Below are 19,372 nucleotides of genomic sequence, written 5' to 3'. Positions count from 1 at the left end.
GTGCCTCCAGCAGCGGCGTGCCCCCGTTGCTCGTTGCTCGAGTCACCTGCCACACAGCCCTGGGGAATTCAAATGAGCTGCTGCTGCTGCAGATGCCCATGTCAGAGGTTAACACCTTGCTAACTGCTACCCCTGCTCTGCTTTGCCCTGATGGCTTCATTCCTCTGGGAGCAATGGGTCTACCCATGGCTGCCTAATGCTCCTCCGGCTCCACTTGCGCTTCTCTGTGCCGCTCTCCTTCCCTCCTCCAGCTGCAAACCTCATGAGGGATCTCTGGCCTGCCAGGAAAGGCTGATCCCTTGAGTTAGTGCCCTGTTGATCACGGAACTGGCAAAAAGCCTCCCCGGCCCATTCTCTTGCATAGACCTCAGATCGCCCCCATGTATTGCCACAGACAGCCTGGGTGCCAGCCCAGTTCCCACACAGCAATGGCAGAGGCACATGGCTTTAGAGCAGCTGTCCCATCCAGGTGAGTCGGGCAAACTCATCCCACCAAGGGCAACCAGCTGTCTGCTGACAAGCCTCACTCATCCTTCACCTGGGATTAATGTAAAAGCATCCCCTGTTGCTTTCTTCTCCACGCAGCCTATCTACAAAAGATACAAGTCCAAATGGACATGGCTGCTCTTCTTTCAAACTAGCAGGTGACACCAGCACAGAAATGTCCATGTATCCACATACTTACTGACCTCCTTGGTAGCTGACTATATATATTTATTACTGCATTCTACTCAGCAGCTTTTCTCACTGTTTTCCCTATTAATGTTGCATATAACAGTGCTGTCCAAATAAGATGGCTTAGATAATTGGGGAGAAACTATATATACACACATAAATACTGCTGATTATTCATATCAGCAAGCAGGTCAAGCTCTCTGATGCATTTCTGATCAGAAGGTAAGGGAGACCATGCCTTCCAGTGCTCTGCTATTGCTGCTTTACAGGTCCCTAGAGAAAATCCCAGCATCTCCCTAATCTTTGCCTAACGAGATATTCCGCAACTCCAGCATGAAACAAAAACTAATGAAGAGACAAATATTTTCCCTTTGTACAGTCCTTTCCCTTCCAGGAACAAGAGACAAAGCAACACATCTCTGCAGCAAAGCCACATTTCCTGAAAGCTAATCAAACAGAAAACTCATTCCTGATGACTCAGAGTTGTTTTCCTCTCCCTCAACAGGGCTATGATTGAGCCACGGTTTGAGGCATGATTGAGCCATGCCTTGCTGTGATTGTGGGATTAACTCTGATTTTCTACCTGCCCCTGGTGCATGGCCACTGCTCTGCCCTGGGTGAAGCCAGAGGTTGCTGCTCCAGGATGCTGTGTGAACTGCAGACCAAGATAAATTGTAGGTATGTGTCTCTGGGGCACATCTCAAAGTGCCAGGCTCCAGACGGGAACTCCTGGAGTGCCATTGGAGGAAAAACTTTCCAAGGTACCAAAAGCCTTCCCTAAACCATTTAGTGTCCTGCAGTCAGAGCAGTCCTTATCTCCTGGTTATACATTTCCCCAGTCACATCTTCCTTCGGAGTCACCTTGTCTGCAGCAACATATGGCTCTACCAAGAGGTCACCCCACATTCGGTACCCAACTACCCATCATCCACAACAGTGTACTGCCTGGCCCACAGACCCTACTGAAGAACAGGTCCTCTCCCCACCCAAGAAGCCCTGGTACTGGATAAGCCCAAACATGGAATGAGACTTCTGTGCCATCACTTATTGTGTCAAACCAAAAGCCACCCTATGAGTGCACCTGTGGAGCCAAGCTGTATGTATCAGACGTTGAGCATCACACTCAACAAGGCCTGAGGAACGTCTTGGACAAAGAGAGGACAAGGCAAATCCTACCCCAATACAGCTGGAGAAGATCAGTCCAAACCCTCAGGCCACCACATTTTGTCCCTACAACAGCAGGGAACTCACGAGGGAAAGACGCCCAGAGGAGCCCAAGAAGTCACCAACTCTCCCCATTGCACCTCTGGATCTCTGATCTTTCTTCCCCCACCTTGTCCTCCCCCTTGGCTAAGCAAGGCCTTTGCTGTGGGCTGCAGGAAGACACTTGCCCCACTGTGCCACAAACTCAGAGGGGGATGTGAGCTTTCCTATTACAGACCCCCTTCCAAAGCAGGAGATGGGTTAAGTGGGAACTCGGAGGACGCCCATGCTCACTGCCAGCTGCAGCCACAAACTGCCAGCCCCACACCCACCAACACAGGTCTATGGGGCTCACACAAGATCTGTCTGTGCAACGTTCTCAGCACCAGCTATACTGCTGGGAAGAAAGCTTCACAGTGTAGCTAGGAGTAAAATCTGCCTTGTCGGTATTTTGGAGTGTTCTCAGCTTCCGCTGTGCTGATTGTGCACTTGCACAGGAATACCCCAAGCAAACAGCATTGATACTGTCTCTCACTGAAATAAAGGTGTGTTCAGGTTTCACCCCACCTGTCCTGCAACACCTCCTGCACCTCTGCTGTGACTAGCTAAAGGCACAGTCTTCCTTGCCACAGGACGCTCAGGACAGCTGACAGTCATCCTGAGAGCACTGGCAGCCTCTCCTGTCTCCCCTCCTACACCTTCATTCCCCACAGCTCAAGGGTAACAACCTCAGAAAAGTCTAGAGCAAGATCTGGCCTGTGCCCCTGCCCTGGAGCCCAGCCCTCCATCCTGCGTGTCCTCCTCCACGCTAGCAGACAGGTCTGAGCCAGAGACGGTGCCTGACAGCAAGACAGAGGTACAGAAGTGATGATCGTTCTGAGACACTCTCCCCTAGGTCCTGAAAGAGGGTGACAGTAAGGTGACCTCCCCTTCCTTGTGGGGCAGGATGAGCAGTGGAGCCAGCCAACAGTGGAGAAGAGGTGCAAACGAAGCACCACCTCCAGTTCCTCCTGTTCTCCATGGCCATGAGTAAAGGATAACTTGGTGCAGCCTTGTGGCTGCTCCAAGTTACGCCAGGGACCAAGTATGCACCAGCTGGGAAGAAGCTGGAGGAGGGTCAATACAATGCCCAAGAACTTGGGCCATCAGATGACACTGCCCCCCACAATACAGAGGGGAGATACTGGATTCCCATAGGAATCTTCACCCTACCTTGTTGAGGGTGTTCAGAGCAGCCTGGGCAGCTGCCAGGGCAGGCTCAGCTTTGGCCAGGTCCTCCTCACAGTCCTTCTGTTTCTGCTCGACCTCCTGGGTGATAAGTGCCACTTTCTGCTCCTCCTCATCAGCAATTGCCTTTTCCCTGCTCACTTTCTCTGTCTCCACCCCCACCACCTGGATCAGCTTGTCAGCATCATCATTCTTCTGCTTCAGCTCCACTTCTTGGGCTGCCAGCTTGGCCTTCAGCTCATCCACCTAGAAGGAAGAAACACATGTGGGAGCACGGACAGTCACCAACCTGTTCTCTGCCCTGCCCAGCAGCACGGACTCAAACTCCAGTGGGGCTGAGCAGTACCCAAAAGCATGGAGGGCCTGTGTGTAAAGCAAGCAATGCCCTGGCAGCACAGAAAAGCAGTGTATCTAGCTGTTAGCAGGATACTGCTGCTCTCCTTTGCTCATGGTTGCTTGGGTCACAACTGGAGAGCCCATGTGCATGGTCCACACACCAGAGTAGCCTTCTAGCAGTGAGGAACCCAGCAGGGGAGAATCCAGCACCAGCAAGATGAGCTGCTAAGGAGGTTGTCCCACCCCTGCTCACTGCCTCTGCTTGGAAACTGGACAGAGGTGCCAGGGCAACACAAACAGAATCATAGAATCATTTAGGTTGGAAAAGACCTTCAAGATCATCGAGTCCAACCATTAACCATTGCTTTGAGCAGGATCCAATGGGAAGTAGGTGGAAGCTTTCATTTCAGGTATTCTTGGGATTATTTTTGTACAACCCAGGAGCCTCACCATGGACCAGGCATTTGCAGGAAGCTTGTCTCATTATAAAGCCAAATACATCCAGCTTGATCATGAAATCTGATGTTACATCACATCACTGGTAAAGGAGGCGTGCATGTGCTGCGCACGTGTGTTTTGCGGTGGAGATGAGATGTGCTACAATTCAGCTACACCTTCTTTCGCTTCCCAACCTTGACACCAGCAGAACAGAGCACGTGGTATTTTACCACGTGCAGGTTTTGAGGAGGATCTGTGCACCAGGAACCAGCGCTCCCCGAGCTGCCTGCTCACCCAGGTGCACCCTGCCACTCACCCGCCCCTCCATCCCGTGCGCCACGCACACAAGGCAGAGGCAACACCCCATCAGTTCCCTTGCAACCATCAGGTCCTATGGACTTGTGGTGGGAGGGGCATTTTTCACAGCAGAAAGATTACAATTGGGATCTGCTGACAGGTACAGCCCTTGTCAGAGGTCCAAGGCTCAAGGGGCTTTAAAATGTGATGTCAAATGAGCTTGAGAAGGGTTCTCCCATCTAGCCGGTAGCCAAGAGGCATGGCAGTGGTGGCAGCTCCTCACACACTGCTCCACTGAGCATCTGCTCACACCCAGCAAGGTAGGAGCCCTCTCCAGCAACAGGCTGAAGCTTTTGCATGGTGGGGGAGCTCACAATGGCTCTCACTTGAAGACAGAAAGTCTCTTTCTAAAAGCACCCGTTTCAATGAATTTACACAGGCTCTGTGCAGACCATGGAGTTTTTCACTGTCCTGCCGTCAGGCTCTTAAAGGACTGCTTTGAGCTCCTGGGGTATGTCTTTACCTATATAAAAATACTTACTAGAAGGGAAGTCAGGCACTTGCTTTTGTTGATAATTCCATTTTTATACCAGAAGAGAGAGCACATTTTGCAATCTTATAAACTGAAGCTATTGACGTTTGGCATAGGCTTCAAGTGGAGAGTGGTTTCGTAGGAGTCTCTTTGTGCACTTCATCCATTGTCATCCCCTGCTGCCTGGCACTACAATGCTGTTTTCACCAGGACAAAGACACGACTGTAAATCCAAACGACTCTGGCTCGCAGGAGCACATAATCCCTTCAGTCGGCAAACTCAGCAGCAGCTTCTTGTTCGGCTCCACGTCTTCAGGGATTGCAGGAAATTGAAGTGGGAGGCTTCGCTGATGGCAGATATGGCTTGTGACCTTCTGCCCCAAAATCAGTAATCATGTGCTGGATACACATACAATGGGAGCTTTAGGGGTTTACACAACCATGACAAAACAAGCAAGGGATTAAAACCCACTAGCACTCAACAGTGCTACAAAATGAGCAGATGTAAACTCAGCCCCCAGCGCAGCCTGTGAGAACAGAAAATGCCCTGACAAAACCTGCTTTCAGCCAAGCGCATGCAATAATGGAAGGGTAAATGACTTGCTATAACATTGTCAGGATTTAAAAAAAAGCAAGAAATTCAGTTAGGGCTTTGCCTGAAAGAAATATTTGGAAGCCCAGAAGTGTATGTTACTATGAAGGCTCCTGCCCAGCTGGGCTTGGATTACATGTTAAATTCCAAGTGGAAATGATGCAAGTTGGAGCCGTGATATGTATCCTGAGGCTCTGCTGGACCCTCTGCCAACAGACCACACCACATCTAGGGGACATATGATGACCTCCAGCCTCCCTTACCTACAGCAGGATTTTGGAACATGAAAGGAAACAATTGTGTTTCCCCAGTGAGGCTAAAGCTCAAATGCAGTTGAGCAGGGACAATTTAATAGTGTTTGTGCAGTGGAAAGAGAGAAACAGGAGCTACGCCTAAATAACCAAACTCACTACCTTTAGTGATGTCCTGGGGGTGGCACTGGGAATGTACATTTATGAACTTTACTCTTCCAGTTTCACCCCCTCAGTGCAGCAAACAAGTTTCCCTTAATGCTATATTTGCATCCACAGCAAAACCAGTCTGTCACATCCATCTCCTCCCTTCCCACACATCCTGATGCTCAGACATAAAAACGCCTGATGAGACACCAGTAAGCAGGGAGGCCTCATGCCACCGCCCTTGGGAGGCACAGGCTCAGCAGAAATCTTAAATGTGCTCCCATCAATGGCCTGTGGAGCCATCCCTGGCAGAACAATGTTAGGAATAAAGGCATGAAAAGTTCTCCTCTTTCTATGTCACAGTAACAGAAGATACTCAAACTTCCCCTCCCTCACACCAAAAAGGACCTTCCATCTGAAAAGGATGGCAGCTTGTACACAGAGCTATTTTCTGTTTCTTTGAAAAATTCAGATGCTTGTCATATTTCAATCATATTGCCATTAAAAATATTGCATATTTTGCATTTGCAAAACCTAGAGATGGCCAAGCCCGACCACCACTAACATGTATTATCTCAGGGTGTGCAGAAAACCTTCCCACCACAGCTCTCATCTTCTGTCCTGTCACAGCCCAGAACTTCTCCAACAGTCACACACAGTCTCCCTCCTTGCACTGACACCCCCCATACTCCTAATCCACCCTATGAAAACCAGCAGTGTTATAAAACATTCACAACAGGAGCAGGGCCATCCACCACCCTTTGAGCATATTTCCAGGTTGCTCTTCCCTGGTCATTCTTGGGTCAGCTCCACAGCACTCCTGGTCAGGGCTACCAACAATATCCCAGGTAACACCATGATGCAACAACATCACAGGCAAAACACCATGATGCAAAAGGAGAACCGTGCAGAAAATATCATGTCATACAATGCCTGTTCCTTGGAGCTGGTGCTCAGATGGAGAGGATGAAGACTGATGGAGGCAAATAAGAGGTGACAACATTCTGGAGACTGAAGCCAGGAAACCCTATTGATTTGGCCTCATGTATTGGGTTTGCACAGCAAGGGTTTGGTAGCGGGGGGGGATACAGGGGTAGCTTCTGTGAGAAGCTGCCAGAAGATTCCCCTATGTCTGACAGATCCAATGCCAGCCGGCTTCAAGATGGACCCGCCACTGGCCAAAGCTGAGCCCATCAGTGACGGTGGTAGCACCTCTGGGATAACAGATTTAAGAAGGGAAAAAAAGTTGCTGGGGCACAGAAACTGCAGCCGGAGAGAGGACTGAGAACATGTAAGAGAAACAACCCTGCAGACACCAAGGTCAGTGAAGAAGTAGGGGAAGGCGGTGCTTCAGGTGCCAGAGCAGAGATTCCCCTGCAGCCCGTGGGGAAGACCACGGTGAAGCAGGCTGTCCCCTTCAGCCCATGGAGGTCCACAGTGGAGCAGATGTCCACCTGCAGCCCAGGGAGGATTCCGCGCTGGAGCAGGTGGATGCCCGAAGGAGGCTGTGACCCCATGGGAAGCCTGTGCTGGAGCAGGCTCCTGGCAGGACCTGTGGCCCCGTGGAGAGAGGAGCCCACACTGCAGCAGGTTTTCTGGCAGGACTTGTAACCCCGCAGGGGACTCACGCTGGAGCAGTCTGTTCCTGAAGGACTGTAGCCCGTGGAAGGGACCCACGTTGAAGGAGTTCGTGAAGGACTGTCTCCTGTGGGAGGGACCCCACGCCGGAGCAGGGGAAGAGTGTGAGGAGGAAGGAGCAGCAGAGACAATGTGTGGTGAACTGACCACAACACTCATTCCCTGTTCCCCCTCATCACTTGTGGGGAGGAGGTAGAGAAATTGGGAGTGAAGTTGAGCCTGAGAAGAGGAGGGGTGGGGGAAAAATTGTTTTAAGATTTGGGTTTATATCTCATTACACTACTCTGGTTTGGCCATAAATGAAATTAATTTCCCTGAGTCAAGTCTGTTTTTCCCGTGACAGTAATTGGTGAATGTTCTCCCTGTACTTATCTCAACCCACAAGTTCTTTTCCATCTTATTTTCTCCCCACCCCATCCTCCTGAGGAGGAGGAGTGATAGAACGGCTTGGTGGGCAGCTGGTGTTCAGCCAAGGTCAACCCACTACACCTCAGTGTAAAGGAAACCAGAACACTCAATGTGAGGGGAAGGTTGAATACCAGAAACCCACCAGTCTGCAAGATAGAGCTCAGGAAGGCACTAAATGGCACAGGGCACACATACATGCAGCAGGGGCACTTGACACGTGGACACAGGCATGAACAACAAGGCCAGCAGGGCCACAGGGATTTGCTAAAAAAAGATAAAGAGAAGCAGCTCCACATGGAGGGGCAGGAAGAGACAGTTTTATGTCCAAAACAAGAGCATGGGATTGGAGATTCACACCTCTTCAAAGGCATGAGCTCTCAGAGCTAACAGTGGAGTTCAGGGTGCTGCAGTGACCTGTCCTGCTTGGTTCTTGCCAGGACATTGGAGTGGAGCAGCCACAGACATGTGCTTTATAAATTATCATCCAGACACACCACAGAAAAGTCATTACCACGTTCAGGGGAGGTGAGAAAAACACCACTGACTTTTCCAGTGTCTGCCAAAACTGGTAAAAGCAGAAGATACCTTCTGGGTAACACGTATCTGGCAAGCAGAAGAAAGCAAGAACTACAAGAGAATAACAGTACAAAGAGAGACTGAGGTGGCAAGGAAAAATCACAGCAGACTGTCATCCCAAAGAGAAGAGAGAATGCTATTAACATCCTTCCCATAGGCAACACCAGGATAATAACCAGATCAAGGTGTGAGCCGACAGATCCAGCACTTGCCTTAGCCCACGGAATATCATTACGGGCCACAAAAAGGGCAGTAATTGGTCCCAAACAGTGCTAAGAAATGTGAAAAACCTGTGAGAAGCTTCCTGAGTCCAGAAGAATCTGAAAAGCAATTAGTAATGTGAGGTAGAAAGGGAAAGAGCAAAGTAAACGAGAGATTCAAGGGTAATGTACTGTGACTCCAACAGGGAAGGAAGAAGTGCTTGCCTACCACCAGGACAGCATGAGAAGAATTATTAAAGAATAGAAAACCTGGAGGGCAGGCTCCCAGAAGACTCGTTTTATCTGATTGTCCCTGCCTTGCTTCAAGAACACAAAATACATCACAAAGGTCGGCGATTAATTGATAGAGCAAGCAAGACTTGAATCTGGAATCCAGTGATGCAATATTAACCAAAGCCATCCTAAAAATTACTCAGCAATGGGCTCTGAACAGAGCGCTGACCTCTTCACAGTGAACATCACTCTGAAAAACAAATGACTCATCCCACACATCTTCCCAAGTCTGTTATGTCCTAATAACTGGAAGCCGGCTTCTGCTTTTCTGAATACTGAGGACAGCCACTGTCTTCAGGGAAACTTGGTTAGGCATGTAAGCTAAAGGAAAACACTTCTTTAGAAGAAAAGTAAGTCAATGGTATTAAGATGTTCAAATCTCAAAAGAAAAAAAAAAAGAGCAGGTGGGGGGAGAAGAGTAAAAGGAGGGGGAGAAGTTATTTTGAAAGTGAAATGGCTAAGTCAAAAAGTACCCTGCAACCACTTGCACAACAGCCTCCTCATGCTGAGGCCACACTGAACAGTCTATAGAAATACATAAAACTCATAATTAACTTGTGACAGCATCCAAGCAGCAGGAAATCTGGATAATGCTGATGATGGGAGCACTAGTCTTCAGACCTAAGGCACAGCCAGGTCATACCCAGGTATTAAAATCCTCCTCCTTTGCTTTGAAAATAAAAAAACTCACAGTAAATTGTTTCCATGCACCATGAACACAACCTGGAGATGACAGATCTGAGTGAGACAGAAGACTTGTCACTTCCTCAGCACCAACATCAACCATTTCCATGGGTGAACGTAAAGTTCAGACTTTAAAATCCATATTCAAGATTGAACATTCTGGTATGATTTCCAGTACTGCTAAATATCCACTCTCTGGTTTCAAATCAACAGCAGTTTTGACTATTGCACACATCTGATAATTTAGGTGTTTAATTTTAGGCACCCAGTGCTAATTTTAGATTCAGATTTGACATATTTGTCCTCACTGCTCTGCATCTTAATCAACTTCACAAACAGGCGCTTCTCGCCCCAGACTTACTCTAACCAGATACAAACTTTGCGTTCTTTTACGCTTCTTGCAATAACAAAACCTACGAGACCCACAGGTGCTGTGGCTTCCCATCTCCTCCCCAGTCCTCCACCACTGCTGAGCACCCGTTTTGTGGCTCATCAGAGAGGCCTTGCCAACATAACACCCATATGAAGATATTCCAGAAGAATACAGAAGGGCCCCTGTGTTTGACCAACACTACAGGGACTTGTTTCCTCTCAAAAGTTTAGTTTCATATTAGTTGCTCCCAACAAAAAATAGACTTAATCCATCTTGTCCACCACTGGGGCATCATCAAAAACAGCAGCACCCCACAGGTCAGCAAAATTATTTGCCTCCATAGGTAAGTAAGGTAGATGTAAGATCTGCTTTGCAGTGAGGGCTCATAGTTATTGCTCTGGCTGGTGTCACTGGTTGTGATGCGTGCTCTCTGCTACTGGCTGTTCAACCTCAGCTACATCCTTACAAAGGAGATGCTAAAACCTGCAAAGGGGACATGAAACATGTCCACTCCCCTCCTGTGTCCTCAAGACTGTCCTGCACCATGAAGAAAGCAACTGTTTGAAGTGAGATGTAGACTATCAGAGTTGAGAGGCACTAATAAAGCCCATACATCACCCTCCAGTAAGGCGTGTACCCTATTGAGCATGACAGACATTGATTTATGCCACTAGCATTACCCAGAGCATATATATGGAAGGGGTTGAACCTGCTAGTCCTTCATTCACATCAAGGCTCTGCATTTCTTTGGAGCAGCTTCAGGAGTGGCCCATTTCCCACAGTAGAAGCTTGTAAGTGAGCATTTGTAAGAGCTAATAGAATATGAAATGGATTGAAAAATGGGAGTTTAGCAACAGATGTAGACAGCAAAGCTCTGAAAGGCAGTTTGTGTCACTGCAGAGACGTTTGTGAAATACTCAGAACAACATCTAGTCATTACCACAGAAGAGTGCCAGTGTTGCTCTTTAACAGGGGGATTTTGGGATGGCTAACCCACATTTCAGACATGCATTAGTCTTCCTTAAAAATGGATAGCTTAATGCAAGGAAAAATGAACATCAGCCTTATTTGAAAAGGATGCTCTATTTAGTTTGAAAGAGAGGATTCTTGCTGAAGTTATTGTAGATTTCCTGGATGCAACTCCAAAAATCATTGATCTTCCTGTATTTTATAAGCTATTTTGTCACCACAGCTGAAATTTAACCATTAAAAGAAGATGTACACAGCCAGCTGGATCCCTATCTCATTTTACTTACCGTGATCTTTCACGGTTACCACCCAAACAGCAGAGACTGGACACACATCTCTTCCCTTCTCCTTTCCGGTACAGAACAGCACTTCTGCTCCTCCAGGAACCCAGTTCAAGCCAGACTAGAGCCAGGATCTAGCACAAATTTTACACCCTGTACAGTTTCAGCCTGTAAAGTTTTCCTTTGAGTCAGGATGCAAAGGTGTCTCTAACAGAGAAAAAAGGAAAACCATCAGCTTTTAACCCCAAAAGGTTTGCTTACCTGTGCAGATGTGCTGTTGAGCTTCTCCAGGCCATTCTCCAGCCGCTCCATTTTTGCTTTTAAATCCTTGCCCTTTTTCAATAGCAAATTCTGATAGAGTTTTATTTGCTCAAGGAATGACTTCGGAGTGGTGTAGTTATACCGTCGCTCATTGCTCAGATACAATCGGGATATCTCGTTGACGCTTGTGTGGACATAGGCCATGAATTTGCTTATTGAATCTTTCACTGAATCCTAAAGGTAAGATGAGAAGACAAGGAGAAACTATTTTAACCAGAACAACTATATATTACACAGACCTGTGCTGTATATAAAGGAATTTATTAACTTTTTATTCTGCTGCTGCAAAATCCAGGATGTAACATCTAAGTTGATCCCTTTTCATTTGTTATCTCTAAAATAACTTTGCCTGCTTGTGTACTTTATACCACTTTTTATATCTTTTTATCTCATACTTTATCTTATTCCAAGCAATTTTTCTAGTATTCAGCTCTAAAAAATAACACCCTTTTAAGTATAAATTTGAGCTTTTCTTCTGTACAAATGGGGAAAGTGCACACTCATAAAAAGAAACTTTGTAGACTTTATTCTTCCAAAATCCTGCCCAGAAAAGCTAAATAAACAGAAATAAATCTCTTTTAGTCTAGTAGGAGGTTGTCATCAATGAGAACTTGACATATTTTTGCCCTTGAGAATTACAGACGCTCAGACACGCATACGGAGAGAAAAGCGTGTGTTCCCTGCAATAATCATAAGTATTAGGTTATTTTCTGCACCGATTTGTAAGCTGCGTCTCTTACTAGCAAAGCAGTCATTTCACTGGCAATACTATCAGTGTACAAACACACACGAGCATGGTGCCCATGGCCGTAATTCTGCTAAGATCCATGCCCCTCTCTGAAAAGCCTGGACTGTATTTCAAGCATGGTTCGATTAAGTTTAATGCACTACAGCGCTACCAGTAATTCCTCTCCGAAAAGTCTCTCAGATGTCCTGGATAAGTGTTGGAGGGCAATAAAGGTGAGCAAACCCTCTCTGCGATACTGTCCTCATTGTGTGAGTCACTGCTTGCACTGAACGGAGGGACGAGGTCACACCTGGCTGCCACCAGCACCGTGTGGCCAGGGGTGGCCACCGCCTGCACCCCGCAGAGGAACTCAAACCCAGGCACCCACAGATGGCTGTGGGTGAGATGCTCACCTCCACGGTCTCTGTTTCTCGCAGAAAGCGGAGGCTGACGGACTCGAGGGCCTCCTGTGGCCACTCCTGGAACCAGTCTATGGCCGCACAGCTGACGATGGCGGGGAACCTCCTGCTGCGGACGCGCAGCTTGCTACCAACAGGCGAAAAGCACAATGCAACCTGTAGAGTCCAAGGAAGGAGAAGGTGGGAAGGTATGGCCGGGAGCAGGCACCAGCTCTAGCCACGCAGCCCAGCCCGGACTCTACCAGCCACTTCCAATGGAAGATCTCACACCACCAGCTAAGGGTACAGCAACCTCTATCCTTGAGTCCTTGCACTTCAGGCCAGCAAGCCTGGCCTGGAAAAGGCACAATCTAGCAGTAAACACATTTTTTTCTCTCCAATAAAAACAAGCAGTGGTGTTAAGCATTGCTATGGTCAGAAGCAGAAGCCTGGCACACTCTCAAGGCTGCAGCCAGGGTTTAATATAACCACTCTTCCCTGCTCTAGCAGTGACACAAAGCTTCGCCTGGCAGGGAACTGGCATCCAGATTCAAGTGGTGCAACCAGGAATTAAAGTGAATGGATCTAAATTCTCCTGGCAGGACCACAGGACTGCCTGGATTTTCTCCGTGAAAGCCACCATTGAAAAGAGTTGAGGTGGCTTACACTCAAAATCTGCTTTTACCAGAATGAGAATTTTTTAAAAATAGAGAAATCAGAAAACAAAGCTGAATGGAAATAAAAGCATTTTCCCTGCTCACTACATTTTTGCGGAGCAGGTCCTTTGCCTTTCAAGCTTTTTTCTTAGTCCAACAGCTGCCAGAAGGTTCTGAGTTGCAGCAAATCATACAGTGTTCGTGGGTCTCTGGGAAATCTCTCTTCACATTACTCTGGGGCCTGGTCAAGGGGCTGTTACTCCCCTGCTCAGCACTCCCCCAGAGCTGCAGCATTTCTCCTTCCTTCAGTCTTCAGTGACCTTCCCTCATCCACCTACCTTTCCCTGCAGGCTGGGAGCCTCCTTCCCCCCACAGCCAGCCTGCTCAGCTCCTCTCAGGAAGGTACAAGCTCTCCCTTTTCCAGAAGGAAACACCTCATCCAGGGTGTAAAGTCAGGCCAAGGTGAAGTACCTTTCCTCTTCGCTGCCCCACCACCAGCTTTAACAGCAAAATAAGACCTAAGGACCAAAACCTGCCACGACCATTCAGTGCAGCCCTTCTCCTGCAAGTCCACTGCAGATGGATTTACCAGCTCTGCTCATCAGGCGCAAAGGAGGACACGGCCAAGTTCCCACCATGCAATGAAGCAGCAATATCTGAGCAAGGGCTGGTTTGGGAGGCAGCGTATCTCACTCAGTACATCATGCCTCTCCCACTTGTTAGCCCTGGCTGGTACCCGCACAGCCTTGTAAGCACCATAGGGCAGGGTGCTGTCAGCTCAGATGTCTGTCTCTATAAGGTGTCACCACCTCCACGATGAGCTAAGATCTGTTTTTTAGAAGCTGCAAAAGCCAGCCTGTAACAAAACCACTTTTGCTTCCATTTCAGAAGAGGCAGCTGAACTCAGAGCTTCTGCTCCTCTGACATGGCCACTGCATGCTCACATGCAGGGGACAGACACATAGAAATCCTTCCTTCCTACACCTTCAAGCATGAGACTCGGGCACCTCTATGTTGCTCTCACAGGGTCAGACAAGCTTTGGGAAGCTATCCATGTACAAAAGCCCTCTTCTGCACCTACACTACTCTCTCTCAAGACCCTGAGGCAGAAGGTATGTTGGTGCTCATGCTCCGCTGGGCCAAGCCCCACTCCTGTGCTGCTCCCAGAGGTCCAGCATGCCCTGGACCAGCAACAGATTTATCAGCTTTCTGCGCAGCGCATGATGCTGTCACAAAACGCTGGGGAGAATAAACAGTGCTTCCTGGCTGACCCCATCCATCTGCTCTAACACGCCATTAAGGAGAAGGGCAGACAAGGAAAAGGGATCAGCCTCAAGTAAATCACGTTCATGCTGCCCTTCCAGTGTACCTCAATAGCTAACAGGAATATATCTAGGGAGGGACACCAGGCAGAAGACGCCCAAGGTGCTAGAAGAGCTACAAAACAGCATCAGCACTCATCAGAAACTCCCCTCTACGCTGGGAGAGGGAGAGAGAGGAGAACTGGATTCCCTCTCCTTGGGCATGATCTCCTGTGGCATGGTCCCCAGATTTTACCTCAAAAATCAATTCTCTGGCTGTTCCCCATCCTAAACATGTACCTACCTACATCAAAAAGGGAACAGGCCACCCTACCTCAGTGAACATGTTCCACTGACACAGACAAAGCAGTGAGTAAGAAGGAGGATATGTTTTCATTCAGCAAAGATCAAGTCTTCACTCATTCCCACCCTACCTCCCTGCTCTGGGACTGCAGCACTGTACAGTCCTGCAGATGGGTAAATACCTTCTGGAAGGGTCCAGCTCCTTCTTGCACTGTACTTTCTCCACGTGTTGGGCATACCTGGGAAGTCCTGAAACTGTATTGGGATCCTAGGACATATTTATAAGGCCTTTCTATGCTGGAATATGGGCTGCAGTGGAAGAAAGCCTGTAAGCATGTTGTGTCCCACTCAGTTCCCGGCACTCTGTTTATAAGATAATGTTTTTTAATTCTTCTGGCTATAGATTATCAACAACATGAAGACTGATCCCCTGTGCAACTTTTCCAAGCACCAAGACTTAGTCCTGATGCACCCCAGTTAAACCCCTGTGCATGGCTTTGAAAATGGAAAGGCTGGTCCTGCTCAGCTCCTGAAAAAAAATTTTCAGCTCCCATAGTGCTTTCTAAAGCCCAAGAAGTGGTGAAAACAGACAACATTTCCTACACTTTAGTACTACTTGCTGAGAGAATCACAGTTCACATCATGCATAGGCAGAAAAGCCTTTCAGGCTGCAGTGTGACCTCCTACAAGGTAACCCAAAGCATCTCTACCCTGTGCCCCTGCACCAGGGTCAGTGGTGAGGACCCGAACTCCCCCAGCCTGTCTCACCTTCAGCTGTCGTCGAACACGCTCTATAAAAAACTTCCAGCAAGTCTCCCTGGAGTCCACCAGCCCCCGGCCTTTGACTTCATTCCTTACACTGTTGATGATGTTTTCAACTTCATCATCAGGGAAGAGATCAGGGATTTCACCTAAAAGAAGAGGGCACATTTTGGTTTACTGTTCTGGATTTTGTTGCAGTCTTAGAGTGAGGCTGCTCCCTCTTCAGGGGCTCAGGGAAGCCCCTTCCTCCAGATAAATCATTGTGCCAGGTGCCCACGGGCCCCAGCAGCAGATAAGTGGCACAGAAGGTCATTCTGTTAAAAAATAAACACTTGTGAGAGAAAACTTTCTTACAGAAGCACAAGGTAAACAAATATAGAATAGAGTCAAAGTACAGAAAGTCCATTTTTTTTTCAGATCTACAGTGCTAATTAGATTACAAAAAAAAAATCAAATACCTAATATACTATACATGCTAATGAAATCATTTTAGTTTTGCAAATGAATTAGTTATGTGTACAATTTCTGCAGCTGTTCAATGCCATTTCCAGCAGTGGTCAAATAACTCCCAGATCACCAGAACATTTTAAAAGTTAGATATCTTTTAAAAATGTTTAAAAGTTAACAGTTATGCAACTGATTGCCAAAAATGTACCCAACCAAATATTTTTTTAGTGGTTCCTTAATTTATCACCTATTCACTTCCTTTCTGGCTTCTGATTTGACTGAAATCATCATTATTGAGTGAGATACTGTCAATATGAGCACTAATCACTTAGGAAAATACACTAATCAGAAATCTGTTCATTTATAAGAAAAACTAAAATACATATTTCGTTCTAGCTTCTTAGTGATGATAAGAAGTGAAACAAGCAGGAAAAACAAGCATGCAGAGAGCAGTCAGACCCATCAGTCCGCACCCACTGGGCCGCACTAACTCACATCATGGGAATTCACAGTCTTTGCATGGTCCCTTCCTCAGCCCGGCTGCAATTCTGCACTGCCTCCCTGGACCCTGAGTAAGGACCTCTGATCTGTTCCCACTTCCCCACATAGCAACCACAGGGAAACATAACGCCTTTCAAAGCTACCGTAAGATGACCTGGACAACCCAAAGCCAGGCTGCTTGGCCTGCCCCTTGCTGCAGGACACTGCAGAGCTTCACCTCGAGTCATGAGATTTTTGTGTTGTCTATGCCATGCATAAGAGGTGGTGGGAGATACCCACAGCCCTCCACAACAACCCCTGTCCTTACTCCTGGTTAAGAATTCATCACAGGCAGTGCTTGTTTGCTGCTGAAACCATCTGGCCAACTTATAGCCCCATATGTCAACTCACAAACTGTCGCTCCACTGTGCTGTCAACTCTCCACCACTCACCATCCATGGAGGTCACCTGAACCAGCTGGTATCTTCCCACTCCTGACTCATAAATAAGGCAACAAGTGGCATGCAGTTAGTAGCAGTGATTTACCAGGGAGCCTGGGGAATATGCCCAGTCTGGGTTACTTAGTGCAGTCACAGTGACACAGTTGCACACTCCTATGTGCACTGTAGCTGCAGCGCAACCGACACAGGGAGTGCTCATCCACACATACTTGTGCCATGTTCTGCAGAGAAGAGAGCATTGGCATGTAGACTGACTATTCTGCAATTGTTTCAGCAATTAACAACTCAAAAACATAAATGCATCCGGAAACATAGAGAGGAAAAGGACTGGGATGGGATAAGCAGCTAGCTGATACACACAGACACAGTCATCTGGTGGCTTTGCATCATCCACCAACCTGCAGATACTCCACTCAAATATTCTAGCCAGGAGCAACCTTATTTTATTAGGCAACTAGAGTGTGGATGCACGGGATCCATAGGTCCAACTCCTCAACTGTCAATACATTCCTTCGGCTGTATCCTCAGCTGTAATATCACAACAGACACATCACTTAACAACCATATGCAGTATACCATGAAGTATGGAAAAACTGGGTACAGGACATCAGAGAAAGAAAAAATCTACCAGATGATGGAGTGCATCCTCACCAAGGAGACCTTAGCACTGCTTTTACTCTAGAGCTTAACCCACATATCTTCTAGCTTACTTCATATATTGCCCTTCTGTACATTCTGGAACTACAGATGGTACCATGAGCAAAACTACATTGAAAAGGTGGAGAGGAGAAATCAAAGCAACAAGAGATGTACCTGATGCTAAGAAGTCATTCACCAGCACCAAGAACTGCTCATCTGCCACCTGCGCGTCAGTCATCAAGAACACGGTGCCTATATTCTTCACACCGGCTTTCAGGTACTGGTTTGCCAGGTCTGCCTGGAGGTTGAAAAGCAAGTGGACTTAGGGGTTGCACTGACATTCTGCAAAGCACGGGCTAGGTACCCCACCTACCAGCAGGATATTTCAGAATCTTCCCATTAACTGAGAACAAAGCAATTGCAATTAATTAGCATGAAACTGCACTTTGGCCACTCTCCATCTTCACGGCTGAGCCTTCCAGGTTATATGGGAGAGTCTATCACTATCATGATTGTAAGACATTACCAAGTAAGACTTGACATTATGCCCAGGTCTGTGTAATACAAAAATGAGAAGAAAGCCCTGGCCAGCACCCCTAGACAAAGGGAAATGCCTGTGGCTGAAACATTTAGAGGTCAATGGATGTGGCTGAAGACATCCATGCAATCCCTGGTTGTGGAGACTGCAAGGGGAGTTCATAAAGTCTTACTCTGCCCCGGGCTCTGGGTACAATAAGTCACATACACAGGGAGGCTGAAGGACCATAGGGACTGGGAGAGACAGCAGTGACTGGAAATGTTGGTCTTTGGTATCCCCATGATGTAGATTTCTCTGGTTTCACAAGTATATGTGAATAATTTTTTATTTTATTTTTTTTTAACTGAGGTGCTGCAACACATTTTTTTTGTTTGTGAGGAAGGGAGGAGGATGCCTTGTGCAAACATGGATTTTTTCAGTTGTGTATTTCTTCCTTCTCTTCCGCAGTGCAAGCAGGGACTCACTCTTCAGTCTCCCACTCAGTGCAGTGATGCTGACAGAGAGCCTGATCGCATGGAAAAGCTGTTTTGTTTCAAAGGGGACAGTGTCCTCCTAATGAAGGACACCATCTTTTTGAAATCCAAGTTGTTCATGAGATGGGAAAAACACCATCGTCCAGCTCAAACTCTATCCCTCCCCTCCTGCCCCTCCAGGCAGGATACAAGACATGCAGGGGACCCTGAAGGAAAGCACTGACCAACGTTTCAGAAACTTAGAAATTCAGCAAACACACATGCTTCTTCCAAAAGAATCGTTTGTTACTTTCATCACTGGAAATTTGGATTAGATCAATTATAACAGCAGGAGGGGCCAATGGGAGACAGGGTAATCTGTCACCATCTTGCTCTTCCATATCTAAGAAAAAAAATTACTCCATATTTCATAAATTATTTGAAAATGAATACAGAGTGAAGGGAACATCAAATTATCTTCCTCTTCCCTAGACAGAGAAGCAAAGGGATGCTTCGAAAACAAGTTTATTAATGCCGGTATCAAACTATATTCCTAGATGGGAGTGCAGGCTTCTTCAATAAATAGGCAGGTAGGAGCTAGAAAATCCTACAAGTGGGCCTGAAAAACACAGAGGAGAGCTGAAAATACCCAACGGATGGTGGGACAGGCTTGTGCGATATGATGAAAACAACTTGTACACCACCACAGGTCACCAGGTGGTGCCACTGATGGGGAAGGAACCCAGGGTTCATCGGCCATTGTGTC

At 47.4% G+C, this 19,372-nt stretch overlaps 1 protein-coding gene across 3 annotated transcripts in view; it reads right to left on the bottom strand.

Moving 5' to 3' along the window:
- Positions 1-19,372, bottom strand: part of DNAH9 (dynein axonemal heavy chain 9) — a 210,907-nt gene that overhangs the window by 106,105 nt on the left and 85,430 nt on the right. For all 3 annotated transcript variants that reach the window (XM_041123817.1, XM_030015630.1, XM_030015631.1), the window contains 5 exons: positions 17,791-17,914; positions 15,596-15,738; positions 12,583-12,744; positions 11,383-11,616; positions 3,091-3,351 (listed from right to left, as the gene is read on the bottom strand). In XM_041123817.1, the coding sequence (XP_040979751.1) occupies positions 3,091-3,351; positions 11,383-11,616; positions 12,583-12,744; positions 15,596-15,738; positions 17,791-17,914 (924 nt within the window). The remainder of the gene's footprint in view (positions 1-3,090; positions 3,352-11,382; positions 11,617-12,582; positions 12,745-15,595; positions 15,739-17,790; positions 17,915-19,372) is intronic.

The sequence above is a fragment of the Aquila chrysaetos genome, chromosome 5 (assembly GCF_900496995.4).
Source record: "Aquila chrysaetos chrysaetos chromosome 5, bAquChr1.4, whole genome shotgun sequence".
Lineage (NCBI taxonomy): Eukaryota > Metazoa > Chordata > Aves > Accipitriformes > Accipitridae > Aquila > Aquila chrysaetos.
This window is presented reverse-complemented; position numbering and strand designations above follow the sequence as displayed.